This window comes from Brachyistius frenatus, unplaced genomic scaffold, assembly GCF_029030835.1.
Source record: "Brachyistius frenatus isolate BFR_SWC_R1_liver_20210118 unplaced genomic scaffold, ASM2903083v1 Contig_137, whole genome shotgun sequence".
NCBI classification, from domain to species: domain Eukaryota; kingdom Metazoa; phylum Chordata; class Actinopteri; family Embiotocidae; genus Brachyistius; species Brachyistius frenatus.
The window spans coordinates 234,434-261,322 of record NW_027210736.1 but is presented as its reverse complement, the minus strand read 5'-3'; the positions used below and the strand labels follow the sequence as shown (position 1 = coordinate 261,322).

Here is a 26,889-nt window from a genome sequence, read left to right as displayed (position 1 = left end):
GTGGGGACACGGAAAATGAATCTACAGCATGAATATATTTAGATCTAATGTTAGAAGCAAGAATCTGTGGAGCAGATTTCATGGCCCGTTAAAACGTCTCCTGCCTGAGGGCGGCACTCGTCAAGTCAAGACTGGTTTATTTGTGGAGTACAGTTTCATGTAGAAGCAATTAAAAAAAGTGATACAGCAGTAAAATAATGGATTTTGTCATTAGTTGTGCGAACAAAAAGCTCAGAGAACATTCCTGTTGTGAACAGTACATTCATGCGCATGGAGTTGTGGGAAGTAATCACTCTTGTGAGTAAGTATTCAAAGTTACGTCACTATATCAGCACCTGAATTAATACCGACTGTTGACATTCGCTGTGTTAGCAATCAATATCATCCAATTTCACATGTAAATCGTATGCCTGATGGATTTTAAGCATTCCTGATGAAGGCTGGATTGAAATCGATCCATTTCTGATTTACAATAAGACAATTAGAAAAAACGAACAAGCTTGTCGAGTTTCGGTGACATCGTATACGAGACAAACAAACGCTGGTCTTGGTATGAGGGGAAAAAAAAATGGGGCTGGATGGAGGGAGGGAGGGAGGGAGGGAGGGGGGAGAGATGGTGAGGGGGAGGTGGCACTGATGTGAAGAGAGGAGGGTGTTTTTGTTCAGCTTGGCAGGTTGAGTTGAGGGATGCTGCAGGCTGGCTGGCCCATATGTCACCACTGCTTCCTCAGGCCCAGCTGTGAGGAGCAGGGGAATATGCTGGGACGATGTGCACGAGGGCGTGTGTGTGTGTGTGTGTGTGTGTGTGTGTGTGTGTGTGTGTGTGTGTGTGTGTGTGTGTGTGTGTGTGTGTGTGTGTGTGTGTGTGTGTGTGTGTGTGTGTGTGTGTGTGTGTGTGTGTGTGTGTGTGTGTGAGTGAGTGGAAGAAATAGTGTGTGCAATGTGCGAAAAACTGTGCGATCCATTATTTCTTAACAGGGCAGTAATCAAACACCGCTGGTTGTCTAACACTGGCTCGAACACAAAAACACGCACCAACACAGGAAAACCTGCGATGGATGGACAGACGGACAAGCGCGCGCACGCACACACACACACACACACACACACACACACACACACACACACACACACACACACACACACACACACACACACACACACACACACACACACACACACACACACACACACACGCCAGGCCATAACAAAAACTTGGCCGTGCAGCTGTCTGCTCAAACACAGTAATAAACTTCACCCGAGCAACGACACACACACACACACACACACACACACACACACACACACACACACACACACACACACACACACACACACACACACACACACACACACACACACACACACACACACACACACACACTTCCCCGAGCAACATGATCGGCAGTTGCGCTGTCCAAAAAGTGTGATGTGTCCTTCAGAGCATCAGTGACGCCCTCTCACACACAGATGTTCCTCCTCCTCCTGACCTCCGGCTCTGGCTGCAGTGTTGGTGTTAAAAACACGGTGAAATAAGCCGCAGAAAGACGCTGTTTGAGTGGCACATCTGCTTAGTTAGGTTCGGATCAAACAGAAAAGTCCAGCTAGCCGCATGTAAATGGAGAATATGAAACAAATGCTTCAAGCGGAAACGTGAGTGGAGTCGGTCTATTACTTGGAGATGCTGTAAGTGCATTCAATCAACTCGAACCACCCGTAACGACTCCACATCCCGCCGAGAACTGACCGGGCCAAGTACAATCGTTCTTCATACAAAATGATAAATGGACGAGGATTGCTTTTAAGGTCATCGAAATCTGTCAGCTGCTCCCGGTAAGCTGGCGGAAGACAAATTAGGCCCAGTTTTCTCCCTTTTTCTCCCGGTGCCTCCGAGGTATTGAAGGAACAAAACAAAAAAAACAACTGTACACCATCCACAGGGATGGAAGAATTAATCCCACCACCGAGATAAAAGTCGTTTAAACGCTTGTATGTACACGATGACCTTTGGAAAAATGTGTTATTTCTGAGTGAGAGAGGTTTTTTTTTTTTTTTTTTAGCACAATGCCCCGTAATAGTTCCTCAAATATCAAGACTTTCTGTTTGCATCGCCTCGGGGGGGTTCAGGTCAGCACATCTTACTAAAAGAACCAGCGTTTCTCTTCTCTCCTGCGCTGTCGCTGCCCACCTACAGTTATTACATAATTAAAACCCTCCAACTCCCACACGACAGCCACCTGAAAGTGTTCTCCAGGGTCATGAGCAAACATACTATCCGCCTCGGAGCTGCTCTTCATGCACCGTGACATCAGCGGCTGCAGGGCTGAAACCCACCGAGGTGCCGCGGCTCCTTGTTTTTATTTCTTTCCAGACGGGCTCTCGATGCTGTCAGATGCAAATCGGACCACCAAAGAAGGAGATATGATAAACCATCGAATATATTTAACTGACTCTAGTCTGTGTCTTTACAGTCTTCATATTTTTCCAGATCCGTCTCGTCTCCTGCAGGCCGAAAAACCCGCCTGGTGCCCCCCATCGGTTCTTTATTGCGTAACACTGGCACAGTTGGATGAGCGAGGCCCGGACACATGACTCGGGGGACAGAGCACTGGTGCGTGGCAATGGTATATGAAACTCTGTCACCTCAGATTAATGTGAGATGAGAGGAAGAGAAGGAGGAGGAGGAGGAGGAAGGGGAGGAGGAGGAGGCGAGGATGGCAGGCAGACATCACTGTCGGCCCTCTTGCTCCCCCTACAGGACGGCAGGAAGGAGAGCAGGCTGCTGAGAGATGCAGCAGGGAGTGAACACACGCTGATCAATCTCACAGATTAGAGAAGTCCAGGAAATTCATCACTTATTGACAGATTTTGTTTCATCCCAAGTGAACCAGTTGGTGAAGAAGTTTATCAGCAGCCTGCTTCAACTGCAGCAAACGTCTTCAAAATGATGAGATAGGATTCAAAATTATTAGGAAATTATTGTCAGTTAATCATAATCAGATAATCACATGTTGACCTTTGAGAAGCTGCAGCACGGAAATGTTTGACTTTTTGACCTGAAAAAAACAACTCAGGGGAATAACTGATTATCATTATTGTTATATTTAGATTAACTAATCAGTTTAATTGGCTGATAGATGCCGGATCGTCTCGACATTTTTTGATTTGATTTGACTTTTTTTTTTTTTTGCAGTTATTCAATTACTAAAATAGCTGTCAATAATTTGATTAACTGGGGTCATTTCAACCCTATTTATAACATCCTCTTCTTTCTGCAAAAACAGTACTGAAATATGAATATGCAAAGACAGCGAGGGCCAAAGAAAACAAAATCACCAGACCATGCAGTCGAGATCAGGATGCAGGAAACCAGCATGAATTTGTACTATTTTGAATTCTATAAATTTCTCTTTGGACTGAGTCACTCAGATTCACCTCTGTTGGTACGTTTTGCACCACAGACATATTTCTGCTCTCATCCTAGCGTGCGATCACAGACGCAGAACAACACTGACATTTTTCCCGCCGCTCCGGGCTGCACGAATGCTCATTTAGTTTATTTCTAAAGTAACACAACTCACAGTTTTCTTTGCTTTGAAAGCAGAGAAGTCACATTCACTCGCGAGGACGGACGGCCGTGTAATTACAGGCGGCCTGTTTTCGCTTTGTCATTTTTTAATTTCAGTTTTGTTTTTTGTTTTTTTAGTTTCAAGGTTATTTTGTCCTGGATACACACACCAAGTCAGCGTTGGTGTTGACGTGTCAGTGAGGCTGTAATGTGACTCCACTCCATTAACACACATTTTCCAAAGTGACACAACAGAGGAGCCTCGTTTCCCCCCCGAAGCGACACCTCGGTGATCGGGACGTCCACCCGCTGCGTCTTTTCCTGACGGCCGTCATTCATAAAAGAAAAAAACGGGAAGTGAATGGGGCTGCGAGAGAGACGCTGGAGACAGGTGGCCGGTGGAGAGCCAACGAATCCTACCAGTCCACCTCAGAGAGGAGAGAGGAGGGCGAGATGGAGTGGGCGAGTGGATGAGGAGGAAAAGAGAGGAGGAACTGTAGAAGGATGGAGACGGGAGAGGAAGAGGAGAACGGTAGAAGAAAAAACATAAAGAGTGATGAGAAGAAGGAGATGCCGAGCTCAGATGTCGTACATAAAGCACAGAGAAGATCAGAGAGCTGACAGGTGTGTTTAAGATGGGCTGATATGAAAATGTGAGTCCTCCACTGATGCTCCATATGTGCAAAAAGTACAGTATGATTGCTTTTTTTTTTTTTTTTTTTTTTTTTGCTGAGGCACTGGAGCCATCTAAAACGAATGGAAATAAATTGAAGTGTGTGTGTGTGTGTGTGTGTGTGTGTGTGTGTGTGTGTGTGTGTGTGTGTGTGTGTGTGTGTGTGTGTGTGTGTGTGTGTGTGTGTGTGTGTGTGTGTGTGTGTGTGTGTGTGTGTGTGTGCATGTGAGGAAGAGGAAGAGGAGGAGTGAAAAGACTCCCCCCGCTCTGCATGAAGTGAGTGACAGGCATGAATATTTAACGGCTCTCTCCGTCGCCGAGGTGACGGCTATCTGCATGTCAGTGCTCCCCGGCGATCCATTCTGCCAGCTGCCGCCTTATTGGCACGATTAGACGGGGACGAGGCGCCGATTAATTGAACCGGGCTCTCCGTTCAGTCCCTTCACCCCGGCGCGCGGGAGGTCTCCTATCGGCGATCTGAGCGATGACAAGCTGGAATACTATTGGCAGCCACACGCTACAGTGAAGTCGCCACCGGCACACGCTGACAGGCCACATGAAGATTTATTACGTCATCGCTCTGCCAACATGGAGGAACACAGGAAGTACATACGACACGATAAACGTCAGATCCAAACCTGACAGATACCTGACTGCACTTCTATAACAGTGCTGATTGGTTTTACAGCAAATTAAAAACCACATTAGCATGTACATGGTTCTAATAACTCATAAGTGTCTGGGAGGGGAGCTCCGGTCCATTTATGGTGCTGCTCTAAGTGCTGCTATAAAACAGCAGAGCTGGTTTAAACTGTGACTCATTTTCTGTGTGGAAATAAGATTTTTTTTTTTCTTTTTCTTTCAGCGTTAGAAAAGTTGAAGAACAGTACCCTCTCCTGGTCTGAAGAGCACAATGAGATTAGAAACACAACAACCAGCAGCAGCAGCAGACGTGTGATTGGTTTAGCAAAAATCGTCCCGTTAATCAACACCAACCGACCGCTAAAGCTGCTTTTAAAACCATCTGAAACGTAACTGAAGCTGTTTCGCTGGTTCTTCAACGATTCTTCTGCTGGTTTAACAGCAGAAATCACGTTTTCACTGTAAAAGCTTCCGGGCCGTGAATGTGTTGAAGAAATCATTCTCCGGGTTAAACAGCAAGTAAAGTAGAAAAGTTTCCAGCTTCAGATATATCTGAGTTATTCCGGCACTTCGATCCAATAAACGAGAATCTAAGTTGTAAATATTAAGGAAAAAAAATCTAAACAGAAGTACTTTAAGCTTTGTAATTGTAATGTTTCATAGAGACGACACATTTCTTAACGCTGGAGATGCATGAAAATACCAAAACTACCAATAAATCTAAAGATCTGGTGAAGTCATGAGTCGGTTTCAGTCACTCTGACTCTCAATCTCTTCACTTCTCCATCTCTTAAAGCCCTCAAATGTATCATCATTCAGGTGCAATCTGTAAACCCAATTTTAAATGGTGGGCAAATAGAAGCATATCTTATATCGCCATAAGTGTTTATTATTGTAACGTACTTGTCAACTTCTCCTATAATAACATATTTCATATTATTACAAGTGGGTTTTTTTCAGTTAATCAGCACACATGGGCGCCCACAGGAGGAGTTATTCCCACAGGAGGAGTTATTCCCACAGGAGGAGTTATTCCCACAGGAGGAGTTATTCCCACAGGAGGAGTTATAGCTGTCGACAAATACAAGAATAAACACTTATATCTTTGTTATAAAAACTAAAATATAATCGTGTCATAAATTATTACATGTTTGTACATGCTTATGAAAGTAAAACTGTGGGAGTTAAAGAAATGATGCCTTCCAGTAACTACATGTGAAATCAGGTTTGGCTGGTTGCTGATAGAAAACTTGAGACTAATGAAATCTAAACGTGACATGTAACGTACAGTTACACAGTTAAATGTGACCTAAAGAAGCAGAAAAGTGTCCCGCAGAATTAAAAGCTGCCCTTGAAAATTAACCCTCCACCCCCAAAAAAAATTAAAAGTGAGGCGATCCGGAGGAGCGTGAGCGTCTGGGACAAACTCTCTGGATCCTTTCTCTATCTGTCTGACCTCCTTTTTTCTTTTTCTTTTTTATAGTTATTATCTGAAAAGTAGGGTTCTTAAAGTAGCACAAAGACACAAAGAGCTCATTCGTCTGTTTCTCTGCTCTGCTGTGTTTCATGACGAAGACGCTGAACTTCATATAAAAAAAACAAAAAACAGATGGTGGGATATGAGGGGAAGAAAAAAAACAAAACACGCAGCTTATAAAAAGGGCGAGAAACAGGAAACACCCAAATAATCTGACATTTACACACACGTAGGTAAAAATCCTACCAAGATGTTGTACAAACCAGAAAACTTTGCCTCACTCGGAGACTTTTGTTTTGGGGCGAAACCACGGCAACCATATTTTCAAAGGACGCATTTTAAGCCGCTCTGGGTGGACGTCCTGATGGAGCTCGTTTTAAACAGCCTCAGATCTGTAGAATAATATCTTTGTTCTTTAAGGTCCTCAAAATGACATAAATGGCGGTCACTGAGTACACGAGTCCCTTCTGCCAACAAAACAACGAATCCCACAAAAGCCCGTTTTTCCCTGGACATATTGAGAGGTTATTCCACGTGGAGGAGGAGCTTTGTTTACATTGTGATACCCCAAAGTCTTGTTAAATTCGGTTTCCTTCTTCGGTGTGTTTTGCTGTGTTCTTCTGTGATAACGCTTCATAGCACCAGATGGAGCCGCAGGCGCCCACTTCTTCTCCACCAGCCCGGCGTTGCACTCATCATCTGCCCAAAGTCTTGTGTTTATATTAAATGCTATGTTGCATAATTCCATATTTGGGGGAGGCGACCGTCGACTACCTCCCGAGGTAATCGAACAGTTTGTGTTGTTTGTTGGAGATGCTTCCTGGTTTCCTCATAAAGGTGAAACTGAATTGTGGAACAACTGCCACCTTCATAAGATAATTGTTTTCCCATTAAGTCAGATTTGATCAGTTTGCATTTGTTAAAATTTGATTAAGACACTCAACGTGTATCCACTGAAAGTAGTGAGGATGCTAATGTTAGAGCGAACAGCTGCTGATGAAGCTTCCCCACCCCGACAGCTACGGTACCAATACTGCCGCCTCGGGGAAACACCGAATACTGTGTGTTTATTGGCATGTTAGTAATGTGCTGTATCATGAATTATACATTGTATGTTATGTTGCTTGAAAAAAATACATCTCACACACTTTGACATATTCATATAATAAAGGATATCTAACCGTTGTTTGTAGCAGATTAAACGTAATGAAGATATAATAACAATAATAATAATAATAATAATAATGTGAAGTATACTTCTTTTTTTTCTCTGTATGTTCCAGATTTTATGATAATCTAACGTCCTGCTTCATCCCATCTTTGTGGAAGCAGTGTGTGCGTGTGGAGCTCAGTACCTCCTCCTGGTCCAACATGTAGATCTGATTTCCGGAGCTCACGCGGAGATGGGGGTTCCAGCGGTCGTGGGGCGGGTGGTCGTGCGACGGGCGGTCGTAGACGGGACGGTCGGGCGAGGGGCGGTCGAAGGAGGGGCGGTTGTAGGAGGGGCGGTCGTAGGAGGGGCGTTCTGGAGCGGGGCGGTCGTAGGAGGGAGCGTGGAAGGAGTGGGCGTGGGTGCGATGGTGGGGATGATGGTAGGAGGGGGGGACGGCACACCTTGCATCTGGAGAGGAGAGAGGGGAGGGAGGAGAGACGGGGGGAGGAGGGAGGGGGAGGAGAGAGGAGGGAGGAGAGAGGAGGGAGGAGAAGGTCAGTTAGGAACATCGGTAGGAGGGCTGCAGTGTGAAGCTGTAAATCAAGTCTGTGCTGGAGTGTGTTTGACAGACATCGTCAGACATCGGAGAGGACGATAGAGAGAACAGCTGATTGATAATAATGATAACGATGATGGGAATAAAAGTGCTTTTCAAAGGCAGAAGATAAAACCAGACATGAGAAGCCTTAAAAACTCCAGCACAACATGAAAGAAGCAGCACACATTTAAAAAAAAAAAAGCATTTTTCTACTTTAAATTCATCATTTTGGCTTTTTTTTCTTTTCTTTTCTTTTCTTTTCTTTTCTTTTCTTTTCTTTTCTTTTCTTTTCTTTTCTTTTCTTTTCTTTTCTTTTCTTTTCTCTTTTTCTTGCTGACAGATGGATGAGAAGATGAATTCTGCTCTCATACGAGGCCAATAAATACGAAGCTAAAGTCTGTGAATCGGTTAGCTTAGCTTAGCATAAACACCCTCTGGATCGTAACTCAACATCAAAACCCAACACTTTACTTCTTTTTTTTTTTTTTTACACTTTTCTTTTGTGCAGATTAAACAAACGAGATGTAACATGTTGATTTGTGCGTTTTAGAGGTGCCGGGTCAGCTGTGTTCCTTTTTGTTTCACATCTTTACACCTCACACTGTGTCATTTACGCCCATTTTTTTTAACGCTCGCTTCCATCTAAAATATACAAGCTACAACAATATATTGATCACATCTGTGCTGCATGGTCGTAGCAGAAACACAATGTGGTCTCTAATTATACGGAGACAACCCTTTACCAGGTGAAGAGGTGGTGTGTGTGTGTGTGTGTGTGTGTGTGTGTGTGTGTGTGTGTGTGTGTGTGTGTGTGTGTGTGTGTGTGTGTGTGTGTGTGTGTGTGTGTGTGTGTGTGTGTGTGTGTGTGTGTGTGTGTGTGTTGGTTTTATAGTCGCAGCTCCAAACGGTGATCATCTAATGGAAGAAGTCCTCGATCCGGTTCTGCCGGCGTCATCTCATCGTCCCGTCCCAACAAAAACGAGCGGGAATTTTTGCTCAACGAATTATCTCCGACGCCGTCCCCCCGATTGTGAGGACCATTTAAGATGTGGGAAAACAAAAACAAAAAAAAAGCATGAAAATGATATCTTAGGGCTGCGCGCTTCAGATAATTAAAGGAATTGATCACGCGGGATCGGAGACATTAATATGGATTTCCGTGCAGGTAGCTGTTTGTCTTCAGTGAGAAATGGGCGGCCGAGAACCGACGGTAAAATGAGGCACTTTGTCTTTTCGTTTCCTCGCTGCTCTCCAGGTTTTCTGGCCTTTATTGCACTTTATGTTTGCAGTAATTAACTACATAAAATATCATAAGGAGAACGTAAAAGGAAAGCAGTGACTAATACTGCGTCTGTCCAGGCTTTTATTCCTCCAAAGAATTTAATTCATGCACTTTTTCTGTGTGTTGCAATTCTACGTAATCCAGAGAGAAGATGCATGAGAAAGATGGATCTGCTGTTTCCTCAACACTCCCTTTATTTATTTATTTATTTATTCTCTCCGTTTAAGCGTTATACTTTTTTTTTTTTCTTCTTCCATGAAGCAAAAAGGCAACAACAGCATCTCTCACATGCTTCATGATAATAAGCCACTGAGCAAGTTTTTTTTAAAGTTTTTTTTTATAGTTTTTCTGCCGCGGATACAAAAAGCAAACATCTCGAGGCCGTTCTCTCACTTCATCCTGCTCCGCGCTGGAATTCAAAGACTCTCTCCGCTTTCAGAAAATGGTCCAACACTTTATCCACAATGAATTGTCTTCAAAATAATAATTTAAAAAAAACAAAAAAAAACACATTGCCAACAGGGAGGAATTTTTGCACTTGTTAAAAAGTTTGCATGAACATAAAATGACAACGTGTCCCTTCAAGGCGAATGACCGCTCCGCTCGCATCAAGATCCTCAATCATGAACTCATTTACGCTGAAAACAAGTGAAAGAAGACGCTGATTTTTTTAAATTTAAAGCCTGAGCTGAAGAATTTAAGAGAGACGTCTGCAGAGTGCGCGTCAGTTTCCCCCTCGGCGGCTCACACCTCCTGCAACCAAGTAAAAAACAAAATTCACACTTATAACATCTGCAAGGCTCACACACACACACACACACACACACACACACACACACACACACACACACACACACACACACACACACACACACACACACACACAAACTGACAGACAAGTGGAGAGAAAGCTGATGTTCATTTGACCCAGTGTGCACAGAAACGGTCTGCTGACACTTCGCGCCCTCACAGCGTCGCTGCCCCGCGGTGTGAAGTCTTTTTTTAAGGATCTGACGAAGGGACGAGTTCATGAACGTGAGGAAGGAGTTACCTGCGGCCCACAATGCAACAGTACAGCCTGTCATGAGCATAGACTGTGTATAAAAGTGTTTGTAGCTTCCAGGTCTGAAAAATGAGGTCGATGCAGAAGTGTCTTCAGCTGCAATACCAGCGAGTGCCACTAGAGGTCGGCTCCAAAAAGCCTCCGGCTCCATAGACTCCCATTCAACTTCTCTCATCAAATCCAAAGTGAATAAAATGTGTCCATCAGTTATCTCGGTGTTGTTAGCTAAAGTCACTCCTTCTTATTAGTTTTCTGGAGGTCCATCTGAAAATAATCCCTCATTCATTAGAAAAGAAGATTCAAGAAGACCTGTTTTTGGGGGCCAGCCAGCTGTAATTCATAAAAAAAAGCAACTGAAAAACACATTTTAACATCTTGAACTCTTTTTTATTTTCTGACCTTTTATGTTGCACAGCATGTTGTTTTATCCTCAGTGGCCACATGGAAATAATAGTTCTGTTGTAAATGGATATTATAAAATAAAAGTGTCTCAGTTGTATTTGTTTAAAGTGACATAATAATCGTGGTCATCTGTGACTGTTATTCCCCATTTTAATCTACAAAGGCAGCTTCAGTCGCCGCTCTGAATCGCCGCTCATCATCACAAGTCTTCACAGCACTGTTTTCTCTAAAAAAGCAACTTCAAGCCCCTCGAATCCAAAACTTTACCACTGAGCCGAGCAAAGTCATGATGCTGCGATATTCACCGGGGGAATCGCAGCGTGAGTCATCCGCAGCCCAATCTGCGCTACTCTACTGTAGGCCTACCTCTCCGCCCCCGAGGCTGCCTATTAAGGGCCTGTGAAGCACACTGGACAGAATTTCAATGAGCACACTCACTCTTCTGTCCGTCTGTACGTACATACGAGGTTGCACAAGCAGAAAATGCTGAGCTGCCTCTTTTTTTTCCTTTTTTGTTCTGCGCTCATCTTCCTCGACCTCATTGTCTTTCATTCACTCTCTCTCTCTGGCCTTTGTTCCTCCTCCTCTTCCTCTTCCTCTTCCTCTTCCTCTCTCTCTCTCTATGGGCTCTTTTTTTTTTCCCATTTTCTGCCGTCCTTAGCAGTTTACAAAAGATAGAGTGCCATGCGTCAATCGGATGACTGGTCAGCCTTAGTCAACATTGTCATTACTGCACAGCCGACAGACCTAAAGTTGATTTATACACATCGCTGAGCTCCAAAACAGCGCTAAAAATAAAGCTTGCAATATCCACGGGCCGCCCGGGGCAGATAATGTACTCCTGCGAGCTCGGCGGGGCTGAAGCATCTTTACTTTCTAGGCAAAAAAAAAGAAAAAAAGAAAGAAAGAAAGTACTACATACTGCACACGGCAGTGCCGGTGACCTCGGCTGCACCGCCGAACCGCTGCAACGTGACACAGGTGTGATTTTAACCCGGAGGGAAGGCATGTGTGGTGGTGAGAGCGGAGATGAAGAGTCACACTTCTGACAGCTCTGAGTCAGAGTGGTGCGTATGTGCACGAGTCAAAGAGGGGGTCGGGGGTCGGGGAGGGGGACGTCGAGTGTCAGCGGAGGGGGTCACAGAGGCGTCTCGCTGAGCTCGGCACAATCGGTCGAGGCCCCTCGACTTCTGCCGGAGGAGGAGAAACTTTCACGTTCACACAGTAAATAATAATAATAATAATAATAATAATAATAATAATAATAATAATCTACATTGACAAATCAAGCTTTGTTTAAAAAAAAAAAAGGTAATAATTATAATTTTCTTTCTGCTCCAAAGCACTAAATTACTTAAATTAAATCTATGGGGGGGTTGATAGGATTTCGTCGATCGATACAAATTACTCAACGATTACCTCGCAGGGTGGCGACGGGACCTCTGGCTTTTCAGAAACTCGATATCCAGATCATGTAACCCCCCCCCCCCCCCCCCCCACCCTCCCATAAGATGTCCTAAGCGATGGAGCCGCTCTGGGAACCGACATGCAGACCGCGCTCTTACAGCGTTTTGCATCATGATGCCACCTCTGCGTCAGTCAGACGTGTCTGTCGGATCTCGGCTGTAATTAGTTTATCTGTTATTGTGAAGAAAAAAACAAAAAACGGGACTATTTGTGCCAATTACAGGCTACTGAAAACACCGCAGGGTACCAGCGGCAGCGTCAGACCGCAATAGGAGATAAGTTATATATCTGTGCTGCGGCAGATTCCTTAATGTCATTTTAATGATCACATTATTAATGCTAGCTCGGGTCTTCTTTTTTTGTGTGTGTGGAATTATACTCGGTGTAAATGTGGACTTAGATGCTTAAATACTCGTCTCTACATTTTCTGCTTAACTGTTAGCAATGTTAGCATTTGTGTTTTCCTGTTTTTGTAATATAAGAAATTGGAATATCACATTATTTGCTTGTATTTGGTGCAGAACATCGATTTTCTGTCGACCACAATTATAAAATGCAGCTGTTTATTTATTTTATGTTCATTCTAGTTTGGTTTATCCACCAAAACAAAAAACAATAATATGCATAGTATTATTATATTATTATCACATTAAATTCACATTATAGATGTTTAGTGTTTGAATGCTGAAACAGAGTGATGCTGCTGTTTGCTATTTTTTGCCAGAGGACACTTGTTCACATCTTTTTCAACTTCACAGCAGGATGTAAGAAAAAAGAAAAAGAGAGATTCTAATTAATTCTTTCTCACAATGTCTATGATGAAGGTGGGAATCACCAGGGAGAACCCACGATATCATATCATATCCATTTTAAACATTTTACTAAGTATTGCAATAACATATAATGCGAGTCACACAGACTGACCAACACCGTCATAAAAACCTGACAAATTTCTTCATTTACTTATATAATCAAATATCGATCTTTAAAGTTGAATGCATCAACATAATACCGCAGAATATGGCAAAATATTGTAATACTACACCGCATCGATTATTTCCGTCGCCCGTTGAGGCTAATATGAGACACAGTGTCAGCAACTTTATTATTTAATTTATTACTTATTTACTTTAGTATTCAATGCAGTCAACAATATATTTGTGCTATTCTCAACAGCTGTTCTGGATTACTTCACTCGCAACACATTCCTGAAAATATTTCAAAATAAAAGGAAGAAATAAAGGGGTTTCTGTCTACTGAAATACTGAGGGCTTTTAATTTGAAACAGCTACAGGAAGTGTTGAGTTTGTATTAACAGTCTGATGCAGTAACTTTAACAGGGCAAAGGGGAGCAATTCAAAAAGAACAAAGATTTTATTCCCTGACTTCGAGAGAGAGAAAAAGGGGGCGGAGCCAGCAACATTACACCTAAGATGCTCAAGTAAGTACATTTATGAAGAATTTGTGAATTATGTATCAGAAAGTTAAATTGGCCTTTACGCTTGACATATTTATCAGTATATTTTTTACATTTACAACGGATCTAATTATGGTGGTTAATGTGAGTTTAAAACCTCTCACTGATTCTGACTCCTCAAATTTTAAACCTTTCTCCTTTAGCTTCTAAAACTCACTCGTATCATTCTTATGGAAGGTCACATGAGGTCACATGAGGTCACATGAGGTCACATGAGGTCACATGAGGTCGGGGGTTGTCGAGTCGATGGTCCGCTGTGACCGACTTAATGTACGTGACCAAAGAAAACACAAAACTCTATAATGACATTGACGAAGAAACCGCATTTAAAGTGGATCAATAACGTCACGGTCGATTCACGATCCGCGTAACGTGATCTATATTGACCCGGTAAATAAGAACAGCTCACTTCTACTTGTTAGACTCACTTTTGGGTTTTAAGTTCTGCTTAAATTCAGCTTTCATTAACTCAACTTCCTGCAAAAATACTCTTATAATCCAACTATAAACTGTCTGCTTAGTTATCAACTCCAGATGAGCCAGATGTTTGTTCCCAGGAGTTGGTGGAGACCAAAAACGGAGGTAAAAGCAGAGTGAATACTGGACTTTTATTCCTTAAATCTCCAAAATAACACAACTCCAAATGAATAATGTTGATCCTTGACTACTAAACTGTTTGTTGACATATTACTCAGAGAAACTTTAAGGTAAATATAGGCCAGGGTTAAAAGTATGAGTAAAAACTTAAATAAGGCCATTTTAAAGTATACCTACAGACTACAAGTTAAATATCTGAAATTTCCTGAGTCCTAATTTCCTCTTTTTGTTTTTTTTTCTGGCTGCTGTAAGAGCTGAAATCTAAATATTCCCACTCCTGATCACTGCGACCATAACGAGCACAAGGTGGACTTGATTTCACGCTCACCAGCTGCCACTCAGCGTGATGCGGGGATAAGTGTCTGCGCCCACATGTGAGGGAGGTTTTGTGTCGTCTGCACACAAATAACAGAAGAAAAAAAAAAACTGCTCTTCACATAGTCACAACCTCCTGTGTGAATCGAGCTGGAAGCTTTGATCCCTTTTGAATTTCACCTACTACAATGAATCCACTTCAACCTTTGCGGAGAGAGGGATGTTAGATGAGAAGCAGGGAGAGGATGGGAGGATTGGGGTGGGGGGAGGAGGAGGAGGAGGGGTGTGTGTGTGTGTGTGTGTGTACATGTGTGTGTGTGTGTGTGTGTGTGTGTGCCAGAGAGAGAAGAGATAAAGAGTGGGAGAGATGCATGGGAGAGTGTCTCACCTATCAGATCATTCACCCAGCCCTCGCGCGGCGCGGCGCGTCCCGCTGCTCCCCATTGTTCACCCAAAGCGTCCACACGGCGTCACTGTTGCTGCGCTGCTAGCGCCTTGAATCCGCCCCCAACGCCACCACACAGGAAACAAGGTTACTGCCCAAGAGATGTCACTTCCGAAACACCCACTCCCGCTCGCTCGCTCGCGCTCGCTCCCTCACGCCCCCAGCCTATTGCCATGACAACCGAGAAAAGAATAGAATATAAGTGAGTGTTAAAGAGACAGAGGGATCAGAAAGAGAGAGGGAGGGAGGGAGGGAGGGAGGGAGGGAGGGAGGGAGGGAGGGAAAAAAATCAAAAAGGAGGGGATGGAAAGAGGAGAGGACGGAGAGATGGAGAGGGGGGGATGGGGAAGAGAGAAAGAGAGGAAGGAAGAGGAGGAGAGGATGGAAGAGAGAGAGAGAGAGAGGTGAATGAGTGGGCGGGTAAAGGATGGATGACAGAGGAGAGAGAGAGAGAGAGAGAGAGAGAGAGAGAGAGAGAGAGGGAGAGGGAGAGAGGGAGAAAGGGGAGGCATGTGGTGGGATGTGATGGGGGGAGGAGAGAGAGGTGTAGGTGCCGTGGATGCTGCTGAAGAAGAAAAAGAAGAAGAAGAGGAGAGAGAAAATGAAGTGAGAGGGAAAAGAGGGAAGGAAGGAAGGAAGGAAGGAAGGAAGGAAGGAAGGAAGGAAGGAAGGAAAGAGGACACTTTTTTGGGAATAGGGAGCCCACATCTTGTTCCCATAGCAACACAGCCATCCATGAAATACTGACTCCCTCCCTCTCACTCTCCCTTTCTCTCTCTCTCTCTCTCTCTCTCTCTCTCTCTCTCTCTCTCTCTCTCTCTCCTCTCCATCCCTCCTCCTCCTCCCTCCCCTCTCCCCCACCTCTCTCTCTCTCTCTCTCTCTCTCTCTCCCTCCATCTCTAACTATATATAAACTCACCGTGAGCGTAAGTTGGCACCGGGTACGTACATGCAGTAATCCGCGCTCCGCAACATCCGTCAAACACATCAAAAAAAAAAAAAAAAAAAAGGTACCTAATAAATACCAACAGAGAGAATCTGATCTGCGGTTGTTGTTTTTTTGGACCATTTCCGACGTCGTTACGACGCTCGCGCGTCCGTTACCAGAGAGCTTCTCCAAGTGTTTCTGGAAGTTCATCTCCGAGTCGTCTCACCTCTGCACAACCTCCCGCTGCAGAGGGCTGCACGAGGCGGACGGCATGCTCGGCTGGCTTCTTCAGAAAGTTATCAAAATACTCTGACATCAGAAAAATGTGCGTGTGCGTGTGCGTGTGCGTGTGCAGCCAAATTCACGCGTGAACTTCCCTCCCAGGAAACTGTTTCTGTGACGGTGACATCAGACCCGAATAAAACACCAAGCGAAGGAAACACAAAGAGGGAATTTTGCACTTAAAAAGCAGCGTAACTTTGGGAGGCCGATTTGGATCATTCAGACTGCTGAACCCTAATTTTAGCTTTTGATTGAACTAAATAAAGACGGTGGACTTTGTCCCGAATCTGTTTAAAATGGAGCTGGAGGAAGAAAAAGACACGAGCAGCGATAAACTCTCTTTTTTTAGTTCTGCGTACCTCCAGTCGCTTTGCATTCAGCACTCAAACTCCTTCACCTTATCATCAATTTATTGTTTTAAATTACATTTTCAATGACTAGAATTATAATTTTTTTTTTTTACATTAATCGACTCCAGAATCTGTTATCACAAAGTGAAAACATTTTTGCAACTTTTTTTTTCTATAAAAAGTATTCAGACTCTTTGTGCATCTTACTGTCCTCAGAGGGATCATATACTATGTCATATAGCAGCATCCCTACAGTGAAGCACGGCGGTGGTAGCATCATGCTAATGAGGGAAGATCTCAGCGGCGGGGGAAATGGAGACGGGTCAGGACTGAGGGAGAGATTATATAATGACCCGGATCAAACAGCTGAGACAGCACAAAGTGTCTTCAGGACCGGTCTGACTGTCCATTAGTGGTCCAGACTTAAGATGCTTTCACACCGAACTTGTTTGGTCCAAACTAGAACACCTCGGACGACACTCTCCGGATCGAGGGACCAAAACCGGGTGGTCTCAGTCCAGATCGGATGGAAGTATGTCGTTCTTTAGTTTGCAACGTGAAACCAAAACTTACAGGATCCGATGCTTCTCATCTAATCTGATGAAGCTGGACCGGTTCTGCCAGGTAGAGTGAGATGAACCCAGATCCAGCTGTAAAAAGCCTGTAACAGTTTTCAGACGGTTGTAATTGCACCATATTCATGTAGCCTGGATGGTTTTTTTTCCCTGTATATGTCTATTTATGTTTTTTTTCTGACTTATGGGTGTGAACGCTTTCATAAATGACAGATTTCAGGTTTAGATTTATTTGTGTAGATTGATGGAAAAAAAATGCTAAATATATCCATTTAAAATTACATTTACAACAATTGTGCAACCATACGTACGCACTGCAAACCATGGGTGACGTTTAAAGATGGACTTTCGGGGAAAAAACAACAACCCGAAGCTATCTTTGGTTTGTCACCAGCTGACCTTCAAGATAAAAACCCAAAATGCAATCTGTGTGGAGGGGGGGAGTGATGGGGGGAGGGAGGGGGAGAGGGAGGGATCGATGGAGCCATCATCCCGCCATGAATATAAATGAAGTCCAACTTTCTGCACTAACTCCTGGGACCCCCCACCCCCGCGCCCCCAAAACCCCCAACTACCTCTCTCCTCCTCCCTCTGCCCATTTGTCCCTCAGCCCCCCCCTCACACCTCTGCTCTCTGGCGCCCTCTCTGGCTGCTTCTTCCTCCTTCTCCTCCTCCTCCTCCTCCTCCTCCTCCATGATGTGGCCTTATTGCCTCCCCATAAACATTTGATCCATCTCTGTTTTCTGTCTCGGTCCCGCTCTTCCCCCTTTTTGTTCTTTATCATCTACACTGTCACTCTTTCATCCTTTTCATCTTCAATATTGCTCCATCAGGGATTAAAAAAAACAAACAAAAAAAACGACATCATCTGTCCTAGAATCACTTTTTTTTTTTTTTTTTTTTTTTTTTACCATTCACCTCTCTCTCGCTCTTTCTCTCATCGCCTCTCACTCCTCTATCCTCCCTCACACTTCTATTTCTATTTCGAGATCCCTGTGATGTTTCCTCTGTGTTTCCACATCTAAATTCAAAAGTATCCACCTGACGTTCAACCTGATTTCTTCTTCTTACGTGTGGCCTTTTCCCTTCTTCCTCTAAAACACAAAAATCTAAATTCTTGGCATCGTAAATTGGCATTAATTACAGCACATTTAGGGATTAACGGGCTGCTAATAATAACTACACAATGAACAATAAATATACAAAAAGGCTCCATCTGTTCAACTTTTGGTACATTTTCATCACTTGTTGGGACAACAACTGATCTCAAGATGTCTCCGTCACTCATTTGCATGAATCTGAATGCATTAAAAAAACAAAATAAAAAAACAGGATATAAGACATTCAAATGTCTGATTTCATCTTTTTTTTTCTTTTTTTTTAAAATAAACTCGACAGCTTCGTCCTCCTTCGTCGTCGTGGTGAGTCTGAACTAGTTGGACACAAACTCGGCAAAAAAAAATAGTACTAATGAATGACAGCAGCAGCTTGAGGGCCATTCAAAGGCTTCGGCCAATAGCGACGTCGGGTTTGGCCTCCCCTCACATCCTCCCTCTCTGCTGCTCTTTCGCTCTCCGTCTCCCACTCGCTTTACACTCACTCCCACAACTCTTCTCTTCTCTGTTCGCGTCCCTCGCTTCGCTTACACCTCATTTCTTTTTAACTCTGTCGTTCTCGCTACGTCCTCATCAAAATGTCAAATAACATCTTTTCCTGGAAACTTTTTTGAAATGCCACAGAGGTAAAAAAAAAAAATAAATAAATTGAATAAAAATAAAATGAATGTAGCTGAAGAACATCGTGCATTTTCCTGCCTGATGATAAAAAAACAAACAAAACAAAAAAACACCTTTTTAACAACCGAGAAGAAGAAGAAATACAAGATCTAGGACACAATAATGTCAGTAGAGACCTCACATTCAAAATAAGCATACATTAAAATAAAATGTCTCCGATTCAACATTTAATAGGTTGTCTTTGGTCTATTTTTATTAAATATGGGTTTATGTCATTTGCAAATCATTGCATTCTGTTTTTATTGGCATTTTGCACAGCGTCCTAACTTTTTTGGGGAAAACAGGGTTGTGAGAGCTAATTTTCATAAAAAAATTAATTAAAAAAAAAAGCAATTCATGGAAGCAGCTTCAGATATTTGTGATGGTGAGCAGAAGAAGACTTGGAGGTGGTTTGGTGCTGCCGTACGCCCACACGGAGCGACACATCGTTGGGTCCTTTCCTTCCAAGTCTGTGGCGTAATCCGGTCATCCATCGCATCGCTTTTTATTAATGCTGATCATTTCATAAGAAAAAAATTGGTTTTAAGATGAGGTACCATTCACTAAAGCTGCCCCCCCTGCCCCCTCACTCTCATGTTCTCTCCCTTTAACTCCCGAGTCCACCATCTTTCTTTCTTTCTTTGTATATTTAACTGTCTCTGACTTTCATTCTTTCCTACAATTTGCTCTAAACAGTCTGACAGACTACAGAAGAAACTCTCCAGGTTTCTCTGCCAGTTCCTTCTCACTAAGGGGGTGAATAAATACACAGTGTTGGGGAGGGAGATTGGGGGTGGGGGGTGGAGGGGGGATTAGACGCCGGACATCTCTCTACTGCTGCTGCTACTTCAGTCCTGCCTCCACCTGGCTGTGAAGGTGATGTTCAGTGTGCTGAGAGGAGAAAATAAAGATGAATGAACTCTGGAGTGCTCAGTGTGTGTGTGTGTGTGTGTGTGTGTGTGTGTGTGTGTGTGTGTGTGTGTGTGTGTGTGTGTGTGTGTGTGTGTGTGTGTGTGTGTGCGCGTTTCGTCTGGATTTACAGAAGTAAATCAAGTAATTTCACATATTTTAGTTCTATTTTAAATCCTTTTGAACCCGTTTCATGTTCAGTAGCGACTACAAACAGGATGCTGCTGCAATAACAAACACTCCTTATTTCCAGTTCCAAAGTTTGTGACAAATTATGTTTTTGTTTTTTTGTTTTTGTTTTTTATCCCATGAAGCTAATCAATCACAACTGAGCTAAGAAACACCAGACTGAAGCCCTCTGCAAATGCTTGTTTGGGAATTCTCGCCCAAACTCGCACTTTGTATCGTGTGAAAAACAACCATGCATTTCATTTTTTGCAGTGTGTGTGGTTTTTTTTTTTTGTATGTGTGTGCATTTGTGTGTTTTTATGCACTAAAACAACGATATACTGACCTTGAAATAACATTCTTATGGTGATATAACTGTTACACCTGATTTACAACCCGGAGTTTCAGACTCTCTCTTGCGCGCTTGATTTGATGGCAACTAAATAAAAAGTTTGACGGACGGTGGTCCCTCATGCGAGACAAAATCCGTTTTTGTTCTCACTGCAGACATCTGCAGGTGCCATAAAGCATGGAGCGGAGATGGAGGGAAGCGGAGCTATTGGTGTGATGGGAGCGCTTTATAGATGCCCTCTAGTTAAATTGTGAGTTCCCTGAATATCGCCGAGCCGTTCCTTCCGCCAGTCTTAAGTCTTGGACACGATGGTACAGAGAGCCGCTCTCTTATCTCCTCCCATGGTAATTGAATTCATAGAGCCAGATATTCTTAACTATTATCAAAGCTTACGATATGCTTTGGTGCAACGTGCACTGCTGCTACATCTACTGATAATCCAGCTGTTAGAACAGCTGCGGTACAAAGTCTGGAAACCGTGTTCGCATTAAGGTTCAGCTCGGCCACTCTGAAGGACGGTGGGAGAATTAAATGAAGAGATCGTGAAGTCTCATTTACTGACATGACGTTACGCTGTTGTTTACAGCTTGGTGAGTTTCGGTGCACAACATACGTCATAAGATGCTCGATTGGTTAAAAGGCTGCTACAACTGGAAGGAAATCCTGAATGAAGCGTGAACAGGCGACAGACTGTATGTAAAAGTGTTTGTAGCTTCAGGGTCTGAAAAATTAGGCCTTAAGCTGCAATACCAGCGAGTGCCACTAGAGGTCGGCTCCAAAAAGCCTCCGGCTCCATAGACTCCCATTCAACTTCTCTCATCAAATCCAAAGTGAATAAAATGTGTCCATCAGTTATCTCGGTGTTGTTAGCTAAAGTCACTCCTTCTTCTTAGTTTTCTGGAGGTCCATCTGAAAATAATCCCTCATTCATTAGAAAAGAAGATTCAAGAAGACCTGTTTTTGGGGGCGTGTCTGTTTGATTGACAGGCCTGTGGTGCAGTCAGGTTACAGCTATCGGTGGGCGGGACGTAGTATCGTCAGGTTTCCAATCAGATCGGTCAGATCCACCGCTGGCTCCTCCCCCAGCTCGTCCCAATACGGTCACTTCCTGCTCCAAACTAGCAAAGATGGCGCCGGCCAAAATCTGAAGTCGAGGCTTCATAACGGATGTTCACAAACTACTAGGTGACGTCACTGTTGGTTGGTGCTTGGGGCAGACCCGTATATTCACGCAGCTCTGGTAAAACCAGACCCGCAGGCCTCTGGTCATAAAAAACAAAAATCATCAAAAGTTGCTTCGTCATGTGGACGTGAACTTTGCTTACTTTCTTTTACTGACTCGTTAAAATAGACCGCAACATTTCTGATCATACAGGCTCTCGTTTTACATTCAAACGAGATGGAGTCAACAGCATCCACTTCAGGTATCTACAAAATCTGACAGGGGACGTCATGACGATGCACAAATCAGAACCGAGCTTCCCAATTTTCCGCGTTTTTACATCATAGGACACATTTCCTGAGCCGAGCGGCCGTCCATGAACCTCGACACCGGCACGCTGCTCGTGCCCTGAACCCCACGCGTGTTTTTGTTTCCCCGTCTTCGGTGTCGCCACGCTGATTGAAAAGCGGGTCGAGCCGAGCCGTCCCTAAGAGATAAAGAACAATTATAGTCATCTGTCCTCAATCCAGAGATAGACTGGGAACTGTGTCATTGTCCTATTACCCACAGGGCCGTCGCCGAAACTTCTCACTCATAACACACCTTCAGTCATGTTGGGACAGCTGACACACACACACACACACACACACACACACACACACACACACACACACACACACACACACACACACACACACACTGATTATGCTTACATCATCCACCGTGTTCAGCTGAGTAACTTGACTCAAATCCTTCCTACTGTGAGTTTAATTGGAGATCACAACAACGGTTTCTCAGATGTATTAGTCACCGCAGCTGCACACTTCGTCTTTTACTTATTTATTCGACTTTCTAATAGGTTTGGAAAATCAACCCTTAATTAATGTCAACTCGACATGGCAGATATTTTGTGCGAGCAAAGTGTTATTCTACAACAGCAGAGCTTAGTCGGGTCACTCTGCCTCAAGGAAATTAAATAAATAAAAAATTAAAATCAACCCATAAAAAAAAAAAAAAGAATTTAATTAGTTTGGGTTCAGCAAAGTTTTAGTGACCCAGACGTCCAAATGGAGTCTGTGAATAACACTGGCGAAGATATTTACAAATCGTTTGTGCCTTTTTTTCCAAGTATTTTTCTGCCACAAGAAACAAGTATTATCAATCAAACAGGTGCAGCAGCTTGAATGTTAAGTTTTTTTTTTCCTGATGCCAAGTCGTGTTTTAAGACGCTACAAATTAAATACGAAAAAAGTCTGAAAAGCCACACGTTGAAGTGGACATACAAAGAACTGTTGCTATGGAAACATTACACCATCTTAGCTTAGCTGCCTTGCTGTAAAACTGGCAGCTTTCTGAAGGTTGCCGTTGTTTCAGGAAGTTCCCTGTAACTCCACGTTTTTATGGATCTTAAATGGGAATAAAGGGAGCAAAGGAGGAAGTGACGACATCATACAGCAGCAGAGTCTGTGAACAGAGGAGGTCGAGTTGGATGGATGGGTCAACAAAACGCCGGACGCAGTCATGCTTGCATGTTGCATGCGTGACCCTCAATCGTTCCCTTGTTTGTTACAGTAACCGTGACGATAAAGGTCCTCTAACTTTAACAAAGTAGTCAAATCACGACGTCACCAAACCTTAAAGATAATCAAAGTGCGTGCTTTAAATCGCGATCCTTCTTTGACCGACAAAAATGTTTTGGTGCCTAAAATTTGCAAAAAGCCTATAAAAACATATCAAACAACAGATTTCCTTCTTTAACAGGGATTTATTCTCCATCATTTATTAATAAATTCATATCTATTGGAGCATATTTGGCCATGGTAGGAATTTTGAAACAACTGACATTTTTATTTCCCCAGAAGTTTGTTGTTAACCACATTAGTTTCGCAAAACTTTAAAAAGAAATTAACTTTTTTATTTTTTTACTTAATTTACTTAATCACAGTTTGATTGTCTTCAACCTCAATCAGTGTTTTTCCATTCTGAGCTTGCAGATGTCGAAACTGCACCTCGAATGTTCCTCTTCATTTCCGACAGTCGGTCTGAATCTCTGATTGAATGATTATCTGCCGTTTTTAGTAAATCAGTTTCTGAGTGAGAGATGAGACTTGACCATCATTTTGGCATTAAAAAAAAATTAATAAAAAAAAAAATCACGTGTTCTGACTGTGAAGAATCGGTACAAACTGTCACCTGATCTGCGGCCTCGGTTACAAAAAAAACTGGAGTACCGTCCTTTGAGAAGCTTGTTCTCTATCAGACCCTGGTTTGTTTTGGCAGCAGCGAGCTGAGGACTGCGGGACCGACAGGGTCCGTTCCACCTGGCCCAGATCTCTCAGCTGAGTGAGCAGCCAGCATCTCTTCACTGGCAGGATGCTTCAGATAAGAGCTGCACGTGGCGTTCAGCTCATAGACAGGAAAAACATACCCTGATTTAATTCCACCAAACACTTTAGTGCCCGTAAAGTTGAAATATTGACGGACGTGATTAAATTTGCAGATTGGGAACATTCAGAATAAAGTGTGCCTGGACTTATTACTGTTATTGTGGACCGGCCTGCTGAGCGTAGTCAAATGTTTTTATCAATCTCAATCAGCTCTGCAGGGTTTTAAAAAAAATGATAATGATGAAAAATGCAGCTGTCGTTCTTTTAATATTTTACGATGCCAGGTATGTTTCTGATAGCTACATGATGAGCTATGAAGCTTTCAAGGTACAAATCTAGAGGTATCTATTGGCAGAAATGCAATATGATATTCGTAATTATGTTTTCATTGGTGTCGTCTAATCGTCCGACGGTGAGAATTGTTGTTTTAATTAAGTTACGATGAGCCCGTTCATATCTTCAGAGGGAGCGGGTTCCTCTTCTACAGAGCCGCCATGTTGCACCGCCATGCTTCTACAGTAGCCCAGAGGGGACAAACAAAACACTGGCTCTGGACAGAGACTTTTTTTTTTTTTTTTTTTTTTTTTTCTGATGCTTCCCGTCTACCGCCACAAAATCCTACAAACTGCTCTTCAAATACATTTTTGTATGATGTTTGCTGAACATTGTTTGGTGCTCAAGTCAGACCCGACTTATTGACCCAAAGCTGGACGTCGTCAGGTCGATTTAACTCTGATGAGGCGGGAAAAACGGCAACCGCCGGATCCTGCAAATTGTCGGCCTGAAACCGAAACCCTCAGTGACGAGCAAAGAGGATCTGAGCCGCAAACAACGAAAGTTTACAGACGTGAAGACTGCAAAGGATCAAACTTCGGCAAGAAAAACAAATATATATATCAATGATAACATCACACTTGTTGTGATTTTGCACTCTGGCATTACCACCAAGCCATTATGATGATTTTTAAGGCTCTAACAGCAACTCATGGGGACAATAAAGTTCTGACAGACATAATATCCCGAATGGTTTCCTGAAGATTTTGGAAAGATGCACCAAAGCCCATAAGAGGTTTCAGCAGAGGTTAAAGGTCCCATATTGTATAAATTATGATTTCCATTTCTTTTTGTAATATAAAGCAAGTCTAGGTGCTGAATAGTTTCAAAACGCTCAGTCTCTAAAGAAATGCACACAGCAGTTGTGCTTGTTTGGACTTCCTGAAGTTTGTGATGTCACAAACTCAGTGATGTCACGTGCCCGCTCTCAGCACAACCCACAGTGGTAGAAAACACTGAGCGGACATCGCGGCGCTATCAAGCTGCAAGACCAAAGAAACCCTGTGATTGGTTCAGGGCGTGTGTCACTCAGAGGAGTCAGCCAATCAGAAGAGAGTGTCACCGATATCAATACGTCTTAAAGATACAGACACAAAACAGCCTGTTTGTTGGTAGAGCTTCGTAGAGAAGCTTAAGAGAGTTGATGTAAAACTATAACTGGGGTGTTTTTTAATACTTAAAACCTCAAAAAATATCAATACTGCAAATAAAAAAAACACGTTTAAAACACGGCAACCTTTAACAGACCCACGTCCACAACAACAAGTGTCCCACTCCACTCGGAGAGCCGAAGCTGTTTCGGCAGCAGCTTCCACTCTGCACTTCTTAGATATTCATGACTACACGGCGTACCATCACCAGTCTGTCACTTCCCGTAGAACTTCATCAGCGCACAGACTCCATTAACCACGAGGCCGTCGGAGCCGTCGGTGTACGAGACGAAAATCTGTTTCCTCGCGTTCATCTGTCGGCGGAGCATGACACATCCCTTCGTTCTTCACAGCTCGCTTTTCAGCAAAGCAAGAGTCGACACGTACAATATTAGGAAGACCTTCTGACGCTCTTTAATCCGCGTCGTCACCCCGTCACGGCCAGCTCGGATTCGTCATAGCGGAGGAAATTAAATAAAAGGTTTCACGTGATTTATCTACTGTACGGAACGAGCAGGTGTTCCCTGTTCTTTTTGATTTTTTTCCTGCACCAAATGAAACACTCACACACACACACACACACACACACACACACACACACACACACACACACACACACACGAACACAGGAGGTACAAAAATTTAAAAATTTTTAAAAAATCCAACAACATTAGATATTCTGCCATTTGGGAACACAGGAGGTGTTCATGTATTCACATGGTTACATGAATGAGTAAAGAAACAGTAAATCAATGCTGAGCTCACAACAGAAGCTGCAGACACCGAAACATAAATACTGTAATTCACCATTTTTTTGTTTTTTAATCAAAGAATTACAGTGTCAGAGGTATTTATATCATCTTAAAGTATAACAATAATGACGAGCATCCTGATGTTGAAAGTAGTTGCAGGGCGATTAAGGTGAAACCTTATCTATATATAATATAATATATTGTATCTAAAAACCTAAGTTAAAAACAATATTCTTCAAATACGATAAAAGTCAGTGAGTATTATTTGATCCCATATTACATCCGTCATATATAATAAATGTTATCTAATGAAGCCCATTAGAAATATGTAGTTTCCTCTTCTTCTTTATATTTCAATCATTTATTTATGTCTCTTTTCTTTAAACACATCTTAACTGCAATAAACTTCACGGTTTCACTCGTTGTAAAAGACAAAACATTTTATAAATGGAAGTGAATTTGTTTTATGAATTTGCTTCGTATTTATCCAAATAAAAATTATTTTTTTCTCCTTTTACCGTTTATATTCCTGCCATCTTATTAGTTGCTTCTAAAATTAATTGAATCTGCACTAACCTGTATGCAAACAAATAAAAGTTTGATTAA

At 42.9% G+C, this 26,889-nt stretch overlaps 1 protein-coding gene and 1 long non-coding RNA gene across 15 annotated transcripts in view; one reads left to right on the top strand and one right to left on the bottom strand.

Annotated features, from left to right (window-relative positions):
* The window catches only part of LOC138630626 (uncharacterized), a 203,408-nt gene that overhangs the window by 88,840 nt on the left and 87,679 nt on the right, over positions 1-26,889 (top strand). The window lies entirely within an intron of this gene.
* Positions 1-26,889, bottom strand: part of syngap1b (synaptic Ras GTPase activating protein 1b) — a 129,111-nt gene that overhangs the window by 88,532 nt on the left and 13,690 nt on the right. For all 14 annotated transcript variants that reach the window (XR_011311650.1, XM_069715034.1, XM_069715035.1 and 11 more), the window contains exon 2: positions 7,716-7,981. Coding sequence is in view for 13 of the 14 variants with exons in the window: in XM_069715034.1 (XP_069571135.1) it covers positions 7,716-7,981 (266 nt within the window). In the remaining variant the exon portion in view is untranslated. The remainder of the gene's footprint in view (positions 1-7,715; positions 7,982-26,889) is intronic.